The sequence below is a fragment of the Molothrus aeneus genome, chromosome 18 (genome assembly GCF_037042795.1).
Source record: "Molothrus aeneus isolate 106 chromosome 18, BPBGC_Maene_1.0, whole genome shotgun sequence".
NCBI lineage: Eukaryota > Metazoa > Chordata > Aves > Passeriformes > Icteridae > Molothrus > Molothrus aeneus.
Genome location: NC_089663.1, coordinates 2818690 through 2840455, shown reverse-complemented (window position 1 = coordinate 2840455; position 21766 = coordinate 2818690). Strand labels below are relative to the sequence as shown.

Below are 21766 nucleotides of genomic sequence, written 5' to 3'. Positions count from 1 at the left end.
ATGAGGTGGTGAGTGTTCATTCCATGTAATGATCAATCAACACAAATAGTAATGTAGAAATGGGAAACACTCCAAGCACGTAGGGCATGCTTCACTGTGGGCTTTTCAAACACCAAGAGGAGGCACAAGGAACCTCCAGTGGAACATTTTTCACATTAATCTGGGTATTGAACTGTCACATTTGAGCTGTAAACATGTCTGCCTGCAGAAACAGGGATCTCTTTGATGGTGCAGCAGGATGCAAATTGCATTGCTGAAAAGCACACAGGATGTTCCTGACATGCAGCCAGATGTGCTGAGAGCTGCAGTCACTGCAGCTGAGCTCCTCACTGCTGGGATGAGGACTTGTAAGCACAGTGTTTAAAGGGCCTGCAGGGGGAACCTAGGGAGGAGCAGCTGAGGGCACCTGGTTTGTTCAGCCTGGAGGACACTGAGGAGTGACCTCACCGTGGTCTTCAGGCCCTGCTCTGGGACTGGTGACAGGACTTGAGGAAATGGCTGGAGCTGAGTCAGGGGAAGTTTAGGTTGGATACCAGGAAAAGGTTCTTCACCAGAGGGTGGTTGGGAACAGGATCCCCAGGATGGCCCCAAGCCTGCCAGAGCCCAAGGAGGGTTTGGACAAAGCTCTCAGGCACAGGGTGAGATTGTTGGGGTGACCTGTGTAGGGCCAGGATTGTGACTCGATAATCCTGGTAGATCCCTTCCAACTGAGGATATTCTAAGATTCTATTGTATGTAAAAATAAGAAATGCTAAAATAATCAGTGTTTTATATCCTCCATGCTGTGCTGAGCTGAAACAGGCAGTGGGGAAGGAGGAAGGGAGGGAGGAAGGGAAGGAAGGGAAGGGAAGGAAGGGAAGGGAGGAAGGGAAGGGAGGAAGGGAAGGGAGGAAGGAAAGAAGGAAGGAAAGAAGGAAGGAAAGAAGGAAGGAAAGAAGGAAGGAAAGAAGGAAGGAAAGAAGGAAGGAAGGAAAGAAGGAAGGAAAGAAGGAAGGAAAGAAGGAAGGAAAGAAGGAAGGAAAGAAGGAAGGAAAGAAAGAAAAAGAAGGAAGGAAGGAAAGAAGGAAGGAAAGAAAGAAAGAAAGAAAAAGAAGGAAGGAAAGAAAGAAAGAAAAAGGAAGGAAGGAAAGAAAGAAGGAAGGAAAGAAGGAAGGAAAGAAAGAAGGAAGGAAGGAAGGAAAGAAGGAAGGAAGGAAGGAAAGAAGGAAGGAAGGAAAGAAGGAAGGAAGGAAAGAAGGAAGGAAGGAAAGAAGGAAGGAAGGAAAGAAGGAAGGAAGGAAAGAAGGAAGGAAGGAAAGAAGGAAGGAAGGAAAGAAAGAAAGAAGGAAGGAAGGAAAGAAAGAAAGAAGGAAGGAAGGAAAGAAGGAAGGAAGGAAAGAAAGAAGGAAGGAAGGTAGGTAAGTAGGTGGGGAAGGCTGACACTGCACTAGATGGCGTGTTCCCTCTGGCTTTCACTCCTGATCCCAAAAACTTTGAGCAGTCAGGTAGCCCAGCTGTCACATGAGTCATCTGCAGTAACTAAGTGGGAAACAGAAACCTGTTATTCTCCCAAGCAGTTAATAAGAGTTTGTGAGGAAATTTTTGCCCAAAAAGTTTGACTCCTGATGTGCAGAAAATGTGTATTTGTGGGTTAGCTTACCACTTCTCAAAGGTTTCTTCTGAAGCACAAAAATAATCATTGCTTGTTCTCTTAGCACAGGTGCACATAGGTTCTCCTAGTCTGTAAGTAAAAGTCAGTAAATTTTTAGGACAAGTGTAGGTGAGCTAGAAGGTGGATATTTTTAATGTTCAATGAATAGTTCTTTTATGGAGCTGACAGTGTTAGTTTTAATTCTGCTATATTTCATTTGAAAAGGATCTTGACAGCAGTTATGAAATCAAATGTTTGCTTTACCATATTTAGGCCTTTTCTAACAAAGTGTTGGAAAAGTCAATAGGATGTTCATTTTTGGTACCTTTTTTAACATTTTTAGTTTTGTGACTAATGGCAGACCCTTAAAAAGTCACCTTTCTTGCTGTACAGATGTATTGTCTTACATGATGAGCTCAGAAGCAAGATTGGTCTACAAATTGCCTGAGCTTTGGTATTTGTGCCCAGTGCCTGTTCCTTACAGAAGGAATCTGTAGTTCTTACACTGCTCTGTGTATTTGTGGTTGTTTTGGGATAGCCATTTCTATGCTAAAGAACCAAAATGCTCTCCCAGTGTAAGGCATGCCTGTGAAACCAGTACAAAAACTGGGAGAGTGTCCATTGTGGAATTGCCTGTGGCAGAATTACTTGATTTAGTGTCCCTTCCCAGGAATTGTCATGTCATTTTTCCTGAAACTACTGCACATGAATATTGTTAATATTTTTTCTCCAGAAACTATTGAAATTATACAGTTGAATGTTGATATTCATTTTTATTTCATAGTGATAAATTCTAACTGCCAGTTATAATATAATTAGTAAAAATTGCAGATACAGAACATTGTGATACCTTTTCTCTGGTAGCCTTACAAAACTCTTCCTCCCACCCCCAGCCCTAACTATAAGAATTTTCTTTACCATTTGTAGTCTGCATGTTCCATAATCTTTTTTTTTTTCTGCCTCTTAGGTAGAGGCAAGGTCTTGTCAAACTGTGGCTTAAATCAATATAATTTTCTGAAATGTAGATGTAATTGGATCCTGCAGTCAAAACACGAGTTTGCTGATTTGCCATTTTTAATTATCCTGTTCATTCATCAGAAGAGTCTCCTTGTTCTTCATTTACCCTAATGTGTAGTTACCTTTTCTTTTATCTCAGTCTCCTTTGTTGTCTGTGATCATTGAAGAAGGAGACTGGATAGAGGTGGAAGTACCTGTCCTACCACACTGAAACTTCAGGCAGTGGAGGTGGAAAGGGTTTGTGTGTGTTTGAGAAGAATGTGGAGTTTACAGGGATGCAGAAAGGAAAGGGGCCACATGGCAGCCTCTACCTGTTTTGACTACTTGAATTTTCAGGCTGTAGCTGGTGGAACAGGTGAAATCACTTACATTACTCATAATTTCTCACTGCATTTCAAATTCAGTTGCAGTTTGGTGGGGGGGGGTATTTTTAGTCTCCTTGGTTGATTGGGGAGGAGAGAGCACTGTTTCCAACAACTGCTCCAAACTGCTCTGTATTATTTATGTACCTGCAGAATATCCAGACCATTGTGTTTTACTTCAAAGCATAAATACACTAAAATTTAATGGTGCGTTTCATAACTCACAGAAGCTCAGAACAATGGCACTACACAAGCTTTAACTGGGTGCATTTATGGTTTCTGGTTTGTGGTTATTTTTAGATAGCTTGCTTTTAGTAGTACCGCAAATTTTGTTTTTAAAAACATTTTTTCTTTGAACTGTTTTAAAAGTGAGAATGAACCTTGACTTGATTTGTTCCAAAATGTATTTAAAGGAAAAGGTGGGGGGAGCAAATTTTATAACTTTGGCCTAAAGCCGGCCTCCTAGTTCTGAATTTAGCTCAAACAAGTTGTGTATCAAGAGTCAAGCTAAAAATTGGAGGGCTTTGCTTAAGTATCATGGCAGCATGAGATGTGAGTGGCCCACCCTGTAGCTTATCTTCAAAGCTTAAAGATCAGCTGGGTGCAACTTAAAATGGGCAGTTTTACAAGGAGGAGATAAATACAGAAGTATCTGTCTATTTTTTCTGTTCCAACTTTTCCAAGTTCGAAAGGTTATTGTGTTTTCAGACCAGCTGAGGTTTCATTTTTATGATTCTTGTAAAGAAATTTACTGTGACTTAAAAAGTCCCTGTACTTGGGGCTGTTGAGGAAGGTTTTGTGTACTGAACAGCCTAAATGTTGTGTTGTAGAAAGAGCATTGCTAATGTACAGGAAAAATATTTGTTGGGATAATGAACCTGAACAAAAAAATGCATTTAGTCACCTTCTCCATCATTTTTACAGTTTTTACAGTCACACAATACAACAGAAATAAAACATCCTAGAATGCAAGGATCAGTGAAGTGACACAATGATTAGAAATTTCTGCTGCTTCATTAGTTGCTTAGTTTTAAGAATGGAGTAATCAATCACATGCTCCTGGTGCATTGAATAAAGTCCCAAATGAAGAATAATTGCAGCAGCCAGTCTGTCAGACGCCACACACTGCTGCTGGTCAGGCTGGGCACCCTGCTGCGTGGCTGCTGACAGATTTAGGGACCCTCTCTCTCATAACACAAGCTCACAGGCTGTTTGGCCTTTTGCTGTAAATATAGTTTGCTTTGACCTCAAATAGTAGCTCGATAGACAAGAATGTCAGATTCTTGGGGACACGAGTTCAGTTTTATCCCTGTGGAAGGCAGGGCTGAGAGTGTTATGTCAGCTGCTTGGTGGCAGGAATTAAACTGTGAATAATCAAAAGGCTTCCTGTGGCTGCAGCTTATGTTTGAGGAGGGGAAACCCCCAGACATCCATGTTTTTAGGATCCTTTCATGTTAAATTGCCTACCTTCTTTACTTGGCTCTTTGCTACTGCTTTGTCATATTAGTATTGTGATTTGGGATTTGTATAAGAATTGAGTTTGCTTATGCTGCTCCCCTGTACCTATTAACACCCTCTGGCAAATGATTCCCTCTCCTACTGTGTTTCTTCAGATGTCTTTGGTTATAAAAACGTTTTCTCTGATTAAGTCTTCAAAAACATTTGCAGGTCTTTTCAGTTATTCATTTTTAAGTAGATAAATCCCTGACTAAGATCTTACAGGGAATTGAACTTTTTTTCCAGATACAGTTAAAAAACTTCAGGATCAAAAGCATGACATGGAAAGAGAGATCAAGAATCTTCACAGGAGACTCCGGGTAGGTAAAAACCAAAAAAGTCAATAAATTGTCAGCTTAGAATGTCTTAAGACCAGCTTATGAAATTGTGAAAAGATAATATCATTAGATACAATGCCAATAAAATGATTGTTTCTGAAAGACAGGCATCATGGGACTATATTTACTGACCTACAGACACTAAACAATGCTAAAAATTTCTCACTGTCACAAAGATATGATGTTGGGCTTAGAAGAAAACGTTCCTGTGTATTTTGATGTGAAGTTTAATATTAAATATTTTTCTTCTCTACTTTGAATATTTTGTCTCCAGAAAAGAAACTCATGACTTCAGTTTATCTTGTGAGTTAGGCTGTGCCTAACACTGAACAAGTGCCTGTGTTGTTCCTGTAAATAATTTCCTTTAACAGCATAGGAGAACTATGAATAATAAAGGTAACTTTGATTTTGAACTTCCCAATTGGTGCTTCAGGAGGAGTCGGCAGAATGGCGCCAGTTCCAGGCAGACCTGCAGACCGCAGTGGTCATTGCCAACGACATCAAGTCCGAGGCGCAGGAGGAGATCGGGGACCTGAAGCGCCGACTGCACGAGGCACAGGAGAAAAACGAGAAACTCACCAAGGAGCTGGAGGAGATCAAGTCACGCAAGTATGCACATAACAACAGGGACACGTGGTCTCTTTTCCAGGGAAAGGGCAGTTTGGAATCCAGTTTCTTAATTCTTGAGGCTCCAGAAGTTTGTAAATCCTCTCACTGAGGAGCTGGATTTCAGCAAGCTCCTTTCTGTTGTCATCATATCGCAGGGGTTCCATGCTGTTGTCTCCTTATCACAAAAGTTTCACACCTTCTTGGTGTTTCTCCTGGGCAGCTCCTCAGAGCCCTGGCTCTTTCTTTTTCACAAAGCAGCCACCCCACTCTTTTATAGCACTCTTCTTCTCACTGGTTACAGCTGTGGCCTGGTAAAGTCAGGCTGTTCCTAATCTTTGATAATGCAACTCCTTAGGGGTAAGATTACTTTCTACACTGTCTTTATTTTCTTATATTCTATCCCCCTACAACTTTCAGCATTTTACAACTGCAATATTTGTTTCTTTGTACTGTATACTTAATCCACCCAGGGTTTTACAAAACCAAGTTGGAGTGGAGGATTTTTCCAGTTTAACAGCTCAAAATTATTTGGCTTCCCACAGTGTGAAAAACAAGCAGTGTTAGCTTTTCTGTACCATCATTAATGTTTCTTTATTAGCTGTCAAGGCTTTTGGTGTGGTTAAAAACACAGCTGGGTTTTTACCTGAGAAGAAACCTTCATCTAGTTCTGCATGTTACTTATACTGTTTTCTTTCCACTGATAATTAGAAGTGCTTTCTGTATAAAAACAAAAATAATCCCAATTGTGATGTGTTGTGGCTTGAATTAAGTGCTCCAGATATTTAGAAGCTGAGTTATATGTCTTTCAGAAGTAATAAACTCCTCAAATAGGAACATCTTGGACAGCACCATTTGAATCCTGACTACATTGTCTCTAGGGGTCAGATCTGTATATAGCTTACAGTAATGATGCTTGTGATGTGTATATATAAAACAATTGTTTTCTGCATGGATGGAAATTTGGTGAGATTTACATTACATTTAGCCCAGCATCTAGTAGGATAGGAGATCCTTTCACAGGCTGTGAAACTTGGGGAAAAGCTAATGCTGCCTAAAGATGTGTACCAGAAACATATTCTTACCTCCTTAGTATTAAATTGTTTTCCATTTATTCAAGTGGAAAAAAATTCTCCCCTCTGAGATGATTATTTTCATGTGGAATGATGAAATCCTTAAGTCTCAATTTTTTCCATCTGTGTGTGTGAGTAGGAGTAGGAATTAAGCCTTACATGAAATATTGATTTGATAGACTTTTTTTACCTGATGCTGAGCTCTGCTGCTGACAAATAGTAAGAAATTACAGTGAAAATTTGGGTTGATAACCTATTTCTGAATTACAGTGGAAAGAAAACTAGGTTCATGTAATGACCTATTTGGACCATAGATTTTAATTCAGCTTCAATTTGTGCTGATTTTTTTTTAAGCCTTTGCACGTTAAAATGTTTTTTAAATACCCTAAACGAGCAGCACATTGACTTCAGGCAGGAAGAAGAACGTGGTCGAGTGTACAATTACATGAATGCAGTGGAGAGAGATTTGGCAGCTCTGAGACAAGGCATGGGCCTGAGCCGCCGATCCTCCACCTCCTCGGAGCCGACCCCCACTGTGAAAACGCTCATCAAGTCCTTCGACAGTGCCTCCTCCCAAGGTGGGTCCCAGCAGCTGCCCCAGGCTGCCCTCTGCCTGTGCTCCTCTGATGGCTCACAGGAAATCTGCTTTATCCTGTCCTGGCTGAAACAAACCGACCCAGACTGGATTGCAGCACAGATTGTTCACTGCACTTCATGCAAGCATCCTTTTTTGTCTTGTCTTTATTTCTCTCTTTGCTGTCGCATTGCCAGTGACTCATATGCTGGATGCTTTGATTCAGTGCTCCTGTATATTAGAAATACATAAACACATATGACACACATAATTATAGCTGGGAGCACAGCTGATTTCAGCCTGATTATTAAAATGTGAACTTAATGTTCCAAATTAAGCATTTTAAAAGCCATGTAATAGCTAGAGCTGAGTTTATTTCTTTTAATAACTTATATCTTATACTCAGAGCTCTGATGACAGATAAAAGTAAGATCCAGCCAGTATCACCTATTGAAAGATATAGGAGATATTTTCTAAAATGAAAGGAGTCTCACTCTTGAGACAATGGACTTTACTATTACTCTATTTGTGGGAAGAAGTGGTGCTCTTCTCCATAGATCACCAGAATAAGGAGTCCAAGTAATTATTCTGAAATGAGAAACCCTTGGGTTTCACCTTTAGCTGCATGTGAAACCTTGTGTGAATTAAAGTATTTCCCTTGCCAGGTCCTTGAGTTTTGACTTTTGTGTCCAACAAAGTCACCCTAAGTTTAATGTATGAAGGCTTGGTGTGAAGCAGACTAAGGTAGCAGAGCCAGTCCAGTACACAGCAAAGCTGCTTTCCACTGCTTAGAACCAGGAGGTTTCAGATACAGAGCCATCTCTGTTATTGAATCATTCTGTAAATGCTTCTATTTCCATGCTTGCTTGTTTTCTTCACAGGTATTTACAGGTTTATACTTTTCTAGTGTTAGTTTAGAAGGTGTTTTTTGTGTGTTACTGGAGGAAGGTGCTTTCTTGCCAGAGTTAGTTTAGTTAAATGATAAAACCTCTCTCCCTTCTTTGGAATCTTTTATTTCAAGCTAATATCTGCCTTCTACCTCAGCATTCATGTCTAATCATGTTGTTTAATCATCATCATGTTGTTTAATCATCAGATCACTGATTCACCAATTTAGAATTTTTCTGTTTTCATACATTTCTAAAAATGTTACTTGTTTAATCCCAAAATTTAAGGTATATAATAATCTAGTGGTGGTGGACTTTGATTAGAAGCTAGAAAAGAGAAGCAGGTGATATAGTTGATCTTTCTTGTATTACCAGCAGAGCCAGGAGCCTGCTGCTATCTCTTTAATTGTCTGAAGATCAGAGAGCTAGTGATGCCATGATTTACATCTGCCAAGGTAATAGTATCCTGCACCTTAGCCTTGTCCACCCCCAGCCAGCTCAGGCTTTTACCATGGATGATAGAAAGACAGCAAATGAAGGTAATTGCAGGGGAGTAAATGTGTAGGCATACTTTCAAATGACTTTTCAGTCAATTGCTAATTGAAATTCTGAGAGTGTGATCTGGTAAAACTGGTAATGTAAAGTACAAGGTGAGGGTTGGCTTTAGCAGTCTCCTGTTGCACTGCAGAACAGTGTCATGCTCACCATGGCTTCCTTTCCATATTCCTCCTAGTTCCAAGCCCTGCTGCTGCCACAATTCCTCGCACTCCCCTGAGCCCAAGCCCCATGAAAACTCCCCCAGCTGCTGCTGTATCCCCTATGCAGGTGGGTGTTTTATGACTGCACTTAATCCTTCTCTGTGAAGAAGATTGTGTGAAACTACAGGTGGTGACATACAAATATTGGCTGACTTGCTGGGGAAATAATGATAAAATGTTGCCTTAAGTAAGTAATTACTAAACTGTTCAGTCTAACAAGTGTTTCACTGAGAACCACGTTGGAAACTTGGAAGTTCTTGTTAAATACTTGCAACCATTGCTATTCCTGTGCTGTTAAAAAGCGTGAGAGGAAGACTTTATTTGCATTCCTTAGTTTTAGAGTTCAGTTTGTCAGTTCTTAGTCCTGTGCCTGGCAGGGAAACAGCAGTAATCCCCTTTGGCAGTGGGCTAAGGACTATCAGCAGTGATCAGTGTAAATTCATCTTTCAGTGCAGGATTGAAATAATTGCAGATTTCTGCTCTTTGTTCATTTTGCACTGGCAGAGTTTGGCCAGTGGGTGATGGTGCTGTGTGTTTTGTGCTGTCCCCTCTGAAGCTTTGTGCTTTGGCTCAGCTGCTGCAGCAGCAGCCTGGGTGCACTGAGATGGCATTGTCAGGACTCTGATGTTCAGCTTTGTAGATCTTTGCTGGCTTTATTATCTCACTTGCTGTGAAGTGAGATTTTGGCAGAAGCCAGCAAGTTTAAGGACCAAGCAGGTGGGACCAGATTAATAAAGAAAAGTCAAAGAATGTATGTTGTTTTACTCCTTTAATATCCATAATTCTCCTGTTGCCTTCAAGATATTGCTATCCCAAAGTTCCAAACTAGATTTTCACTGTAGGTCAGTGTAATGATTTGGTAATACATTCTCTCTGCCTGAACTGAGGACTCTGCAGCCATATTAGCTTTTAGTCCTCAAGGAACAATACCTGAAACAGACTGACTGTTCTCCTGTTCTCAGACTAGTGCAGCCTTTATTCATTTAAGAGTGAATTTCATGAAACAAATAGATAGCCTTAAAGCAAAGAGAAAGAATTAAAGGGTTTCTTGGGAGAGCTTCTGCTTCTTCTTGTGGTTCAGTCACTCTTGACAGCAGTTCTCTAAATTAGTTAAATGTGACGAGTTTGCTGACAGATGCTTTGTTCCTATTGATCTGGCTTTATATTTCTGTTTATTTCTGCACTCTTGGAGGAGGAGGCAAACTTAATCTCCTGTTCCAAAGGGCTGAACCAGACCTTTGGCAGACAGAAGACTTCTTGGTGAAGCCTAAGGCTTATCTCACTTTATTTATCTGTAAATTAACCATGAACCAAAGTAATCTCTTAGAATACTGCAAAGCTGCTCAGGTTTACAGCTCTTGTTTGATGTTCTTGATCTGCCAGAATTACTTGAATTTTGAATTCAACTTCTGGTATAGACCCAAGTCATTAACAGCTGGATACTCATTAGTGGGAAACATTGCCTGAAAAACAAAGGGAGGGGTGTGTAAATAAAAACAGCTTCTATTGTCTTTCTGAAGATAGGTGGTTTTCTTCAAAGTGCTTGTAATTATCCAGAAGGCAATTGGGTTTCATGACCTCAGTTATGTGAATATTTTCTGCTCAAGAGAGAAGGGGTTGAGTTTTCTTTATTTTCATATTGCTGCCTCATTTTCTACTGTTGCATTCTATGTAATTTTTTTTAACATTTTTTGTTTGTTCTCTCTTACAATTGAAAAGCAAGATTTTAATAAGTAATCACTATGTGAGCTGACCTATTGGCTCCCACATTATAGAAGTCATCTATGGTTTAAGGTCTTTGAGGAAAGGTGGATCTCTGTATGGCTGTGTTATCTCTGTTGCAGTGTTTATTATCATTAATTTCTGTTCCTCTTAAATGCTGTCACAGGGGAAATATTTACATGGGCACCTACTGAGAAACTGGCACAGTGTTGATACTTCCACAAAATGGATTGGTTGCAAAAAACATTGTCCAAGTACAGATGAATCAACCATGTGCTTTGTCTTTGGACTGTGAAATGAATTTCCTCAGTCTTGAAGAGTTTTTGTTTGCTTGGTTTGTTTTTCTTTACAGCTGTGTGTATGTGTAATGAGATAGATTCTTGAATATATTTTGAAACTCAAAACAAACAAACAAAACCCTTTCTGGCTTCAAGTCCAAGCCTGCAGTGGAGCATAGATGTGTTTTACTATGGCTCTTAACAGCACTGCAAAGCAATTTAGGAAGAGAGGTATGAAGAGAATGCTCTTCAGAATGTGAAAACTGTAGCCCTGCTGGGTTACCCAAAGCTTAGCTGGTCTGGTATGCCACTGGGAGTGACCAAAGCACATGCCTAGGGAGGAACATAAGGACAGTGGAGCATATCTGCTGCTTTCCCTGGGTACTTCCATTTTCTGTTTTGTAGCTGGAGGACTCTCTGAAGCAGATGTGGTTTCAGATTTACAGGTTACCACTGAATGTCCTGTTACAAACATGGTTTCAGATTTACAGGTTGAATGTCCTGGTACAAACATGATTTCAGATTTACAGGTTACCATTGAATGTCCTGTTACAAACATGGTTTCAGATTTACAGGTTGAATGTCCTGTTACAAACATGATTTCAGATTTACAGGTTACCATTGAATGTCCTGGTACAAACATGGTTTCAGATTTACAGGCTACCACTGAATGTCCTGTTACAAACATGATTTCAGATTTACAAGTTACCACTGAATGTCCTGAAACACACATGGTTTCAGATTTACAGCTTACCACTGAATGTCCTGTTACAAACATGGTTTCAGATTTACAGGTTACCACTGAATGTCCTGGTACAAACATGGTTTCAGATTTACAGGTTACCATTGAATGTCCTGTTACAAACATGATTTCAGATTTACAGGTTACTATTGAATGTCCTGTTACAAACACGATTTCAGATTTACAGGTTACCACTGAATGTCCTGTTACAAACATGGTTTCAGATTTACAGGTTGAATGTCCTGTTACAAACATGGTTTCAGATTTACAGCTTACCATTGAATGCCCTGTTTTGATTTGAGCATGTGAACTTCCAGGGTCCAAGCAATTTAATGTCAAAGCCTTCCTATATCTTAACTGGTCAATATGTGAAGAACTGTTTGTTCTGCAATTGCCACGTGCAGGTGCACTGGCATGAAGTGCAAAGTGATCAGGAAGAGGTCCCTGGATACTGGTGATGGTCATGTTTCCTTCCATAGCTGACAACAGACACAAGGAGGACGAGTCAGAAGCCAAATATTTGGAGTTGAAGTGATTAGTTCATCCTGCCATAGTTCTGTTTGAAATTTAAAGCATCTCCCAGACACCTGTGCACTGCTACATGGATGAAGGCAGGTGAAAATAGATAAACATCAGTTGGTCCATGTTCCTCTGGTTTGCAGTGCATCAGTCCCTGTGTTACTGCTGGTAGCTGTGAGATTTGGAATTAGGAACTAAACAGTGCAAGGGAGCCCTGTCTGCAGTGCCAACAGGAACAGAGACAACCAGTTTGTTTTATTGCAAAGAGACAAGAGCAATATACAGCAAGTAGTCAGCTGAGTGATACAGGCACTTTCTGACAATTTCCATAAAGGAGATTTGGTTTTAAGGGATAAATGCATATGTTTATCCAGCTCTGTACATACCCCTGTTTCTTGGCTGAAGCTCTGTAGTGCCAGTCCCAAAGCTAACCAAAATTAAGTATTTTTATTTTAGCCTCATATTTTAGCTGTTTCCTGGGGTGGGGAGATGCATTGAAATGGCTCACTTTGGTACAGTTCATATCCTTTAGTTAGGAAATGCTTGGGGTTTTTTTAAGTAGGTGGTGTAAGTATGAAATGGCAGCTCTTAGGGGAAGCTGTTGTGGGCGTTTCTGTGCATGGCTCACAGTCACTTTCACCTGCACATTTAAAGATATAATCTTTGTGTGTGTGTGCAGGACATTGGGTGTATGAAGTGATGAAATTCTTCATGCTGTACTTTGGCAGTTGTTCTTTCCATTTGGTTTCTGGCACAAAAGCATAGCTCCAGTTTGACCCTAAGTGATGAATAAGTAGCCCTGTAATCCTGCCTGTGCTATGGGGTGCTGTGAAGTATATACTCATTTTAATCACAGTTCTGCATTTGACTGTCTTGCCTAGATAATTTGGTGTGAGAAACATCTGACCTTTATTATTTTATGAAGATAAGACTCATTTACCCTTGGGCCAGATGGAGACCTGGAAGAGTTTTCAGGATAAACACATTAGTGGACTGATTATGATTAAATATTGGAATCTAATAGAAAGGACAGGATGAATAAAGAATGAACTGTAATTTGCAATAGGCTCTTTGAAATGATTAATTTGAAATAATTGTGGGCGATCCTCCATGAGTCTTCAGCAACTAAATCTGTTTCAGTAACTCTGAGGGTAATTATTGCTTTGTACAATTCACTGTGTGAGACTAAAATGCTTATTTTAGTCCTTTTCAGTGCTTACTGAATTGTGTGTACAAGTCTGAACACAGCTGTGATCTTGTGCTTGCTAAAAGCCATATATTGCCAAATATTTATATAAAACTTGAAAACTAAATGCTCAATTCATAGCTCTTTAGAGGAGAACAAAAATTGAAGTGACTTGAGAAGGCAAAAAAAAAATTTTATGTATTATTACATCTTCGACAAATAATAAAATGTGTCTCTCCATTTGTTCCCTGAGCATCTCAGTTAAATATGTGGGAACAAAAGCTCTTGACATTCTGAATAAACCCCATTTTTTCAGTGGTGTTTTTCTTATCAAAGAGTGCTTTGGGTCACTGTACCCATTGCACCATTCTCCCAGATTTCCAGGAAGAGGCACAAAGCTGTGAAGGCTTATGTTAATAACACAGATCATGCACTAAAACCTTGGCTTTGTATAGGGGGTTCTGTGGGTTTAAATAAACACATCAAGTTTAACCAGAACAGGTTTGTTCAAACAAAATAGAAATGAAGGTGAGAATTAATATAGAAACTGCAAGACCATTCACAGCCATAATTTTTAACATTGGTCTGAGGAACAGGACTCAGCTTAAAGAAGTGAATGTTGCAGGATCAAGGCATAGTCAGATTGGCAAAAGGTTTTTATAGTAAAGAAGGAAAAAATTTCAAAGGTTCCTTTATTGTTGTAGTTCTATAAAATTAGTAATAATGTCATATCTGAATTTCTAAAGCTAATTCTGCAATTCCATATTTGTTTTTTTTTTACCGTCTGACAGAAGTATTTTTCCATTTCAGAGGCATTCCATAAGTGGGCCAATCTCAGCTTCCAAACCCCTTGCTACTCTGACAGACAAAAGACCAAGCTATGCAGAAATTCCTGTTCAAGGTACTGATCCAAGTTAATTTAAACTTTGGGTTTAGCATTGCTATTGATAGTTTTTTAAAAAAATTATTTAGTATCCAAGGCATTATCATGTTACATACTTTTTATTATCTAAGTATCTTAGTAGATTCATAGACTATCTCATGTTTAAGTTCTTTCTTCTTGTATTTCATCACATATGGTGGTGTAACAAAGATGCTTTTTTGAATTTCCAACAGAACCACAATTGCATGCTGATAACTTGGTACTATTCTGGCAAGTTTTAGTGTCTGCATAAACTAAGATCACTTGTAAAATCAAGATAAGATAATTTCAGGGACATATCTTGCAGGTGTCTCAGATATTAAAAAACCCAGCCTCTGGGGTTACAGGTTTTTAAACCCCCAAAATGCAACAGAGATGATGGTTGGCATTGTATTGCATGTGAATAATAAAATAAACTAATTAAGTATTGAACCTTCAGCAGCCAGATGAAAAATTGAATGGAATTGAGTGTTGATTTATCTATTTCCCAATATTCCCCTGTTCTGTGAACTTTGTTTTGTCTCTCAAAACACTGTTCACAATGTGCTCTTCCTGTGAGAATGAATGGCTATCATGTGTTGGGTGTAGTTCTCTGATTTATGCCTGCTTTAGGGGCTTTTTGTGTGTAGATGTTTCTCAAGATAATCCCCATATGACTCCAGGCTGAATATTTCCTCTCAATTTGGTATTTCTGAGGTCTGATGTTTTCTAAAGGGTTGGGGTTTTTTGTTTTTTTTCTGTAGCACTTCATAATAGTCTGTATGTGCCAGATTTCCTTCTTGCTTTTGTTGAATCCATATTGAGGCTATTTGTACAATGCAGCTGCAGTTTTAATTTTAGAAACTTTGATATTTTTAGGAATATTGAAATGCCTTTCCAAGAAGATAATACAGGATTCTTTAATTGTTACAGAGTTCAGGGTAAGACATAAGGGTTAGACATAAGCTTAAACACAAAATGAATGGTATGTTTTACATGGCTTTTGTGGTTTTTTTCATATCAGTGAATGCAGGAGCAGGACTGTGTTCCAAGAGTGAGGGTGCCAGACAGAATTCTTGTTTGCAGCCATACAGATATATTTTTAATGTATCTCTCCAGCAAAGTCACATTTTCAATTAATAAATGGGGTTTCACTTTTCTTAATTCTTATTTCCATGAGGTTTTATATTCAAATTACTGTCATTTAAGTGTTTCTATGTAGGAGTATGTATTTGCAGCTTTTACTTGAAGGAATATTTCATAATAGGAAATAACTTTGATTTGTTGCTATAGAAAACTAATTTTGTTGTAGAATTTTATTGTAGTTTTTTTTTTACTCATTGGTGTTAGGCAGAACTGATCTTGCAATGCAATATGTAAAGGCACCTTTTAGACCCTACTACATGGAGGAGGAAAGGAAAAATGTGTAGTTTTATTTAATAATAAAATGAAAAAAAAAAAAACCCAAAGCCCAAAAATGTCAATCCAACAAACCAGAGAGGAGGAAAAAATAAATCACCTGAGGGATAAAGCAATCTGCTTTACCACTGAGCATTATGAAGGACATATTGAATATTTTTGGCCATGTGCTGAATGGGGGTTCCTTTCTCAGCCTTTTGCTGTAAGGATTTTTTTATGACCGGGGCAAGTGGATTAGCAAGAGGCTTTAGGGCAAAAGGATTCAGGGGCTCATTGGCAATGGGCAATTTTAGGGCTTTTCTATCTCCCAGATAGAGTCACCTGTCCTCCCTAAAACAGCCAAACTCGGGCCCTGGTGGGCAATACTGGTGCCTCAGACCTGAATGTTACATTTGGGACCTGTAGTAAGGATGATTCCCTCCTTTCTCTTTGTGCAGAGCATTTGCTGAGAGCATCCTCCACCATTTGCTGAGAACATCCTCCTTTTTGCTTTGGGCAGAAGGATTCAGGTGCTCATGGTGCATTCCTGGTGCACTTCCCTGGCAACGAGCAATTTTAGGGCTCTTCTATCTCCCAGATAGAATCACCTGCCCTCCCTAAAACAGCCAAACTCGGGCCCTGGTGGGCATACTGGTGCCTCAGAACTGAATGTTACATTTGGGACCTGTAGTAAGGATGATTCCCTCCTCTCTCTTTGTGCAGAGCATTTGCTGAGAACATCCTCCACCATTTGCTGAGAACATCCTCCTTTTTGCTTTGGGCAGAAGGATTCAGGTGCTCATGGTGCATTCCTGGTGCACTTCACTGGCAATGGGCAATTTTAGGGCTCTTCTATCTCCCAGATAGAGTCACCTGCCCTCCCTAAAACAGCCAAACTTGGGCACTGGTGGGCAATACTGGTGCCTCAGACCTGAATGATACATTTGGGACCTGTAGTAAGGATGACTCCCTCCCTTTCCTTTCTCTCTGTGCAGAGCATTTGCTCAGAACATCCTCCACCAGCCGGCCGGCATCTCTGCCCAGGGTCCCTGCCATGGAGAGTGCCAAATCCATTTCAGGTAACACCACAGCTTTTAGGTGATCAGGAAAATGGGGAACTCTCATTTCAGTCATGTACTTACAGGTCTGCTTTGTGACTGGCATAACCCACAAATATTCTTCAGTACTGCTGGACATTTGATGGTAACTTTGATTTTAAAAAAGCCAGACTTGCTAAATACAAATTTATGCAGAGTGTTAGTTTACTATCAAGCAGTATATACTGATGTCTCAGTATCAGCAGGGGCTTCTAAAACCAAATCTTTATTAATTATAGCACAAATAGTGTAATACTGTGAAAATGATGCTTTGTATAATCTAGGCAGAATTGATTTTAGATCAATATTTTTTTTTAATTTGAGTAAATGCTTACAAGTTTTAGGTAGTTTTTGTTTGTAGAAGAACCCAAACTTCTTGTGTCTGGTATTTATAAATTAATGAATGTACTTGCCCCCAGGTCATTAGAAAATAAGTTCCTGGTTTATGTAGAGAGTTGTATCTTTGATTTGCACGAACATGAACAATGGTGATTATTTAAGTATAAAGACAAACCTCATACTTTTAACTGGAAACTCTTCCATGTAGAGAACATGTAACAATTCCAAATTTGGTTTTAGAGAGTACAATGCTTGTGCTTTCATTTGAAACAAAAACTATTTCCTTTGATAAAATGAAGCAAGCTCTGTGGAATGTGGTTGACTGATCTCAGGTCAACATTTGATATTCTTGTTGATGATATTTAATTAATGTCCAGAGCATCACATACATGCCAATTCTTCATTAAAATGAAATGGAAATAAAACAGCTGTCATCTCTAAACTGATTTGGTTTTCTTTTTCCTTAACTACTTGAAGCTTCACAGTGTAATTATATGGACTAGAGGAAAATAAATGTTTTGATCTAAAAATTCCTTCTCATTCATTAAATCCTTCAAATGGGAGTAGTCATATTCCATTAAGATACATCCATCAAACTTCCTTTGCTTCAAAATACAGGCTTGATCATAAATGTTTCTAGTGCAGTCTAAATCCTTCATATTTCCAAAGTGGAAAGCATCAAGAAGAATATTGACACCTGCTATTAGATACTGGTTTCTATGCTTGGTTTCTGCACTAATGCTTGTCTGAGAGCAAGTTGGAAAGTTTTTATGTTTGCAAATGATAAATGCCTGGGCAATTCCCCCTCAGTGTCTCGAAGAAGCAGTGAGGAAATCAAGAGGGACATCAGTGCACCTGATGGAGCATCCCCAGCATCTCTCATGGCAATGGGCACCACCTCCCCACAGCTGTCCCTCTCATCTTCTCCTACAGCATCGGTCACCCCTACAACCAGAAGCAGAATAAGGTAATTATTTAATTAACCCCTTTATTGGGGTTAATTCCACAGCTGTCTGCCTGCATACCTCTAGTATATAATATTGGTGCTGAGCCTGCAGACCCCACACAATAATGATCTTCAGTAATCTGTAGGAGCTTCAGAAAGGTTTTTCTACATCTCAGTATTTGTTTTAAAAGTTAGACTAAAAGTTAAGCTTTTTAAAGCTTATGAGTTAATAGCAGACTTTATACTCTACTAGAAAAGCAAGCTAAGTCATGTCACTAAATAATAATAGCAGTTCCAAATACCACAAAGCCAAATTCAGGAAGGGAGCTTGCAGCACATGGAGCAGATCATGCAGACTGGCTTGGACCCAGGGAGACCATGATAAACCTTAACTTCTGTAATCCCAGTTGAAGACAAAAAGCAGCATGCCCAGATCTTAATCCCAGACACTGACAGGTCTTTTTAATAACCATGAGTGAATGGACCTGGGTTTTTTGGTCCCACAGATGGAGTCATAGTGCAAGTCTGAGCAACAAATGGCCAGACAAGCTCCTTTGATTAGTAAGACAAAAGATAAGTCTGTGGTAAATTTAAAACTTTTCCTCTCTGGTGTGTTATCAGTCAGAGGACTTCAAAGTATTTAATCCTCACGTTATCCAAGTGAAGTATGTCCTCAGCCCTGCTTCATAGATTGGGAAATTTGCAGACAAAGGTTAAATAACTCTGGCAAGACCATTTCTCACAGAGCTTCCTGACAAAGCTTTTGTACAGCAGAGTTTAAGTATTAAACTCCTAATGTTCAGAGACACTTGCCAGATATATTAAATTCTAAGGTATTCACAGCTGTGGGTGCTTTTGAAAGTGATTTTGTGAAATCAGCTGAGACAGGCCTCAGTGCCACCCTCCTTTTATTGTGCAGAAATTAAACTGAGCTTAATTGTGGATACTTTACTACCAGCAATTAATGTGTATGTTAGCACCTAAATTTAAACTGAGTACCTCCAGAAATAAGTTTTAAACACCTGTGTAAGAACTTTGAACCAGTAACATTGAGTTGTGTTGGTGTCAGCCTGCAGACTGGAGCAACCAGTGTGGCATTCCAGGGTGGAACTGCACAGTTGTAATTATGAAATCATTACTTTGCTCCCAGCCATTGCCTGCAGTGTTCAGTGCTACAAAAGACTAAATGGACTCTGAGCAGTGGGTGTGTGGTGATGAGTGTGGCCTTTGGAGACACTCTAGTTTCTTAAATGAGCAGATTTCTCTGTTTTCCCCTACCTTTTTCTGGAAGTTGTTGGAAGATAAACAGGTATTGGTGTAGTTTATTAGAGCAAATACTTGCAGTTCCCTGTTCTAGGTGAAACTTCATTGGTTCTTTGATTTGGAATGCAGTTGACCTAATATGTGAACATGTGAGATTTGTGTGTCAAACCATTTCTCATTGTCTCCATACAACTTAATGCTAATTTATTTTCTTCGGCAGTGTTTTCATAACTGTGAGAACCTGATATAAACCATGTGCTCTTGCTGGAATTTGAGAACAGGCTGTGCAGCTCCCTCATGGCTAAACAGCATGTTTAGCATAAAGAGAGAGGGATATTTTTATTTGAGTTCTATTGTTGCCCCAGATCTCTGTTCTTCAGTCTCAAAGTGTTGCATAACCCTCATTATAAATTGAATATGCAATCCCATTGTTACTTGTTTCAATCACCAAAGGAGAAAATCACCTGTGTAAGTTGTTGATATTTGTTCTGATTTAAGAACTGAAGTACAGAATTTCTTGAAGCATCATTCTGGCTGTGTGGTGCCTATGAAGTTTAGATACAGTGACCTATTCAGATAATTTATTTCATATTTTAAATGCCCAATTATTGACTTCCTTGTTGTGTTAAATCAAGATGAGCAGTTAGGTTTGAAGGCTCAGCATCGAAGATAGCAGTTACTCTTTTGTGTTTACTGTCCTGCTGGGCATAAATTTTCATGGATATTTCAGCTGTTATCTCTAAGTAATCTCTAAGTAACTCGGAGATCCTGCCCATCCATATGTCAGTGAAGACTGGCCAAGAAAACTGCACTACATGTACTTGAGATTAGTGCCTTGAAACATTTCCTTGTCTGTTGGGCCGTGTTCTGTTTTGTGCATTGACCAAGAGATGCTGCTGCATGGAACAGTCTCTGGTGTTCTGTTTCTAGCAGGCACACAGGAAGATATTCACATTCCATGGATGCTTTCTTTCCCTTAGCAGGAGCTGGAGAGTTGCTACCTGAAATCTGCAGCAGAGAATCCACTGATGCACTGATTTACTTCCACATTCCACCCCTCTTTCCAGTCACCAAATAGGCTGTAAAGAACAAAGAGTTGAAGATTTGAGAGTGAATGTATACAAATCCCTATGTCTTTTGGGAAATATTCAGAAAGAGTAGCTTAGGCTATAATTTTCTGTGAATTTTGTGAAAACTTTGCTTACATCTGATAGAACTCCTTAAAAATGGCAGATGGGGAAGTCTTTGCAGTTCACTGATAGCTATCTTATTTTAATTTTCCAAATGGAGACTATTAAAACAAGAACAATTGCTGTCACACTTCCTGTGTGGTAACTAATATCCATAATGGTGTTGTACTTGCTCTTTTTGTCAAAGACTGTTCATTATAATATCTGTAGAAATACTGAGTCATGTAACCAGGCCACTAAAGAAGTATTAACCTTTATAATATATTTTTTTTTCATCTAAGAATTCTTTTCTGAATCCTGGTAAAGAGATGCTTGTAATGTAAGGCTCATGAAAAAAATGGCCAACTTAGTTAGGTTGTTCTTTTCTCCCCCAATCTTTTCTTAAGGAAAAAATTACTTAAGATAGCTTGACAAACTGGAATTGAAATTAATTGACTGCTTTTATTGTGCTAATACATCAAATGGCAGATCAGCCTACATAGATCTCCCCCTTCTTTTTTGAGAACTCCAGGTCTCAGGCAAGTGTTCTGTTAATAACACCGTGCTGCTCAAATGCAAACTTGTTGGTTCAAGGTGACATTTGTAATCAGCCATGAGATGCAAAAGAGATAGCATCAGTTTATATTCTTTCTAAATAAGAAATAAAGTCACTTGAGTTAGCTTAATGGTTCAGGCTGCAACTTAATGTGTTGTAAGTTTAATTTTTCAAACTCTTAGAAAGAAATATCATTGAGGTAGAAAGATCTAGGAAAAAAAGCTAAAGGAAAAAGAAGGATGATTTGCTAATGAAAGAATTACTCCAAACTAACTCAAAAGTCTTTTGCAGGTATTCCTGTGTGTTCTGTTTTTCAGTCATAAGTGCTGTATCCTGCTTCTTCCAGTGTGCCAAGAATTTGTCCTTCTATTTAAGCCTTTATAAATACTTATTTCTGTTGTGTTACAAGCTCTTCTGGCCTTGTTCCTAGGGAAGAGAGGAAGGATCCCTTGTCTGCCCTGGCAAGAGAATATGGAGGCTCCAAGAGGAACGCCCTGCTGAAGTGGTGCCAGAAGAAAACAGAGGGCTACCAGGTACCTGCAGAGCTGAGTGTGCAGGGCCTGCCAGGCACTGGAGCCTGCCCCTGGCACAGAGCAGGCTGCTCCACACCTGACTGCATGGGCTGAGTGCCCTGGCATGTCCTGTCCCCTCCCCTTGGAACCTGGGCTCCCAGGGCTGCTCCAGCACCAGCAGCTCCTCAGTCACTTTGCTCCACAGCTTTGTCTGAAGGGGCTGCTGCCCTCCCACTGAGGCACTTGAAATCAGCCTTGCACTTATGAAACTGGAGCTGAAACTTTATCAACTGAATGTTTAAATGAATGTTTCCCAAATGAGCTTGAGTACCATTTCTCAGATTTCAGAGATTTATTTTTTATAGGTAATTATCATAGGGTTTTCTTTGGATCTTT

General features: G+C 39.4%; 1 protein-coding gene across 1 annotated transcript in view; it reads left to right on the top strand.

Moving 5' to 3' along the window:
- SPECC1L (sperm antigen with calponin homology and coiled-coil domains 1 like) overlaps nucleotides 1-21766 on the top strand; it is a 66005-nt gene that overhangs the window by 25539 nt on the left and 18700 nt on the right. Inside the window, exons 6-13 of the mRNA XM_066561946.1 lie at nucleotides 4753-4826; nucleotides 5278-5453; nucleotides 6935-7101; nucleotides 8718-8809; nucleotides 14000-14090; nucleotides 16484-16567; nucleotides 17735-17891; nucleotides 21289-21391. Coding sequence (XP_066418043.1) covers nucleotides 4753-4826; nucleotides 5278-5453; nucleotides 6935-7101; nucleotides 8718-8809; nucleotides 14000-14090; nucleotides 16484-16567; nucleotides 17735-17891; nucleotides 21289-21391 — 944 coding nt within the window. The remainder of the gene's footprint in view (nucleotides 1-4752; nucleotides 4827-5277; nucleotides 5454-6934; nucleotides 7102-8717; nucleotides 8810-13999; nucleotides 14091-16483; nucleotides 16568-17734; nucleotides 17892-21288; nucleotides 21392-21766) is intronic.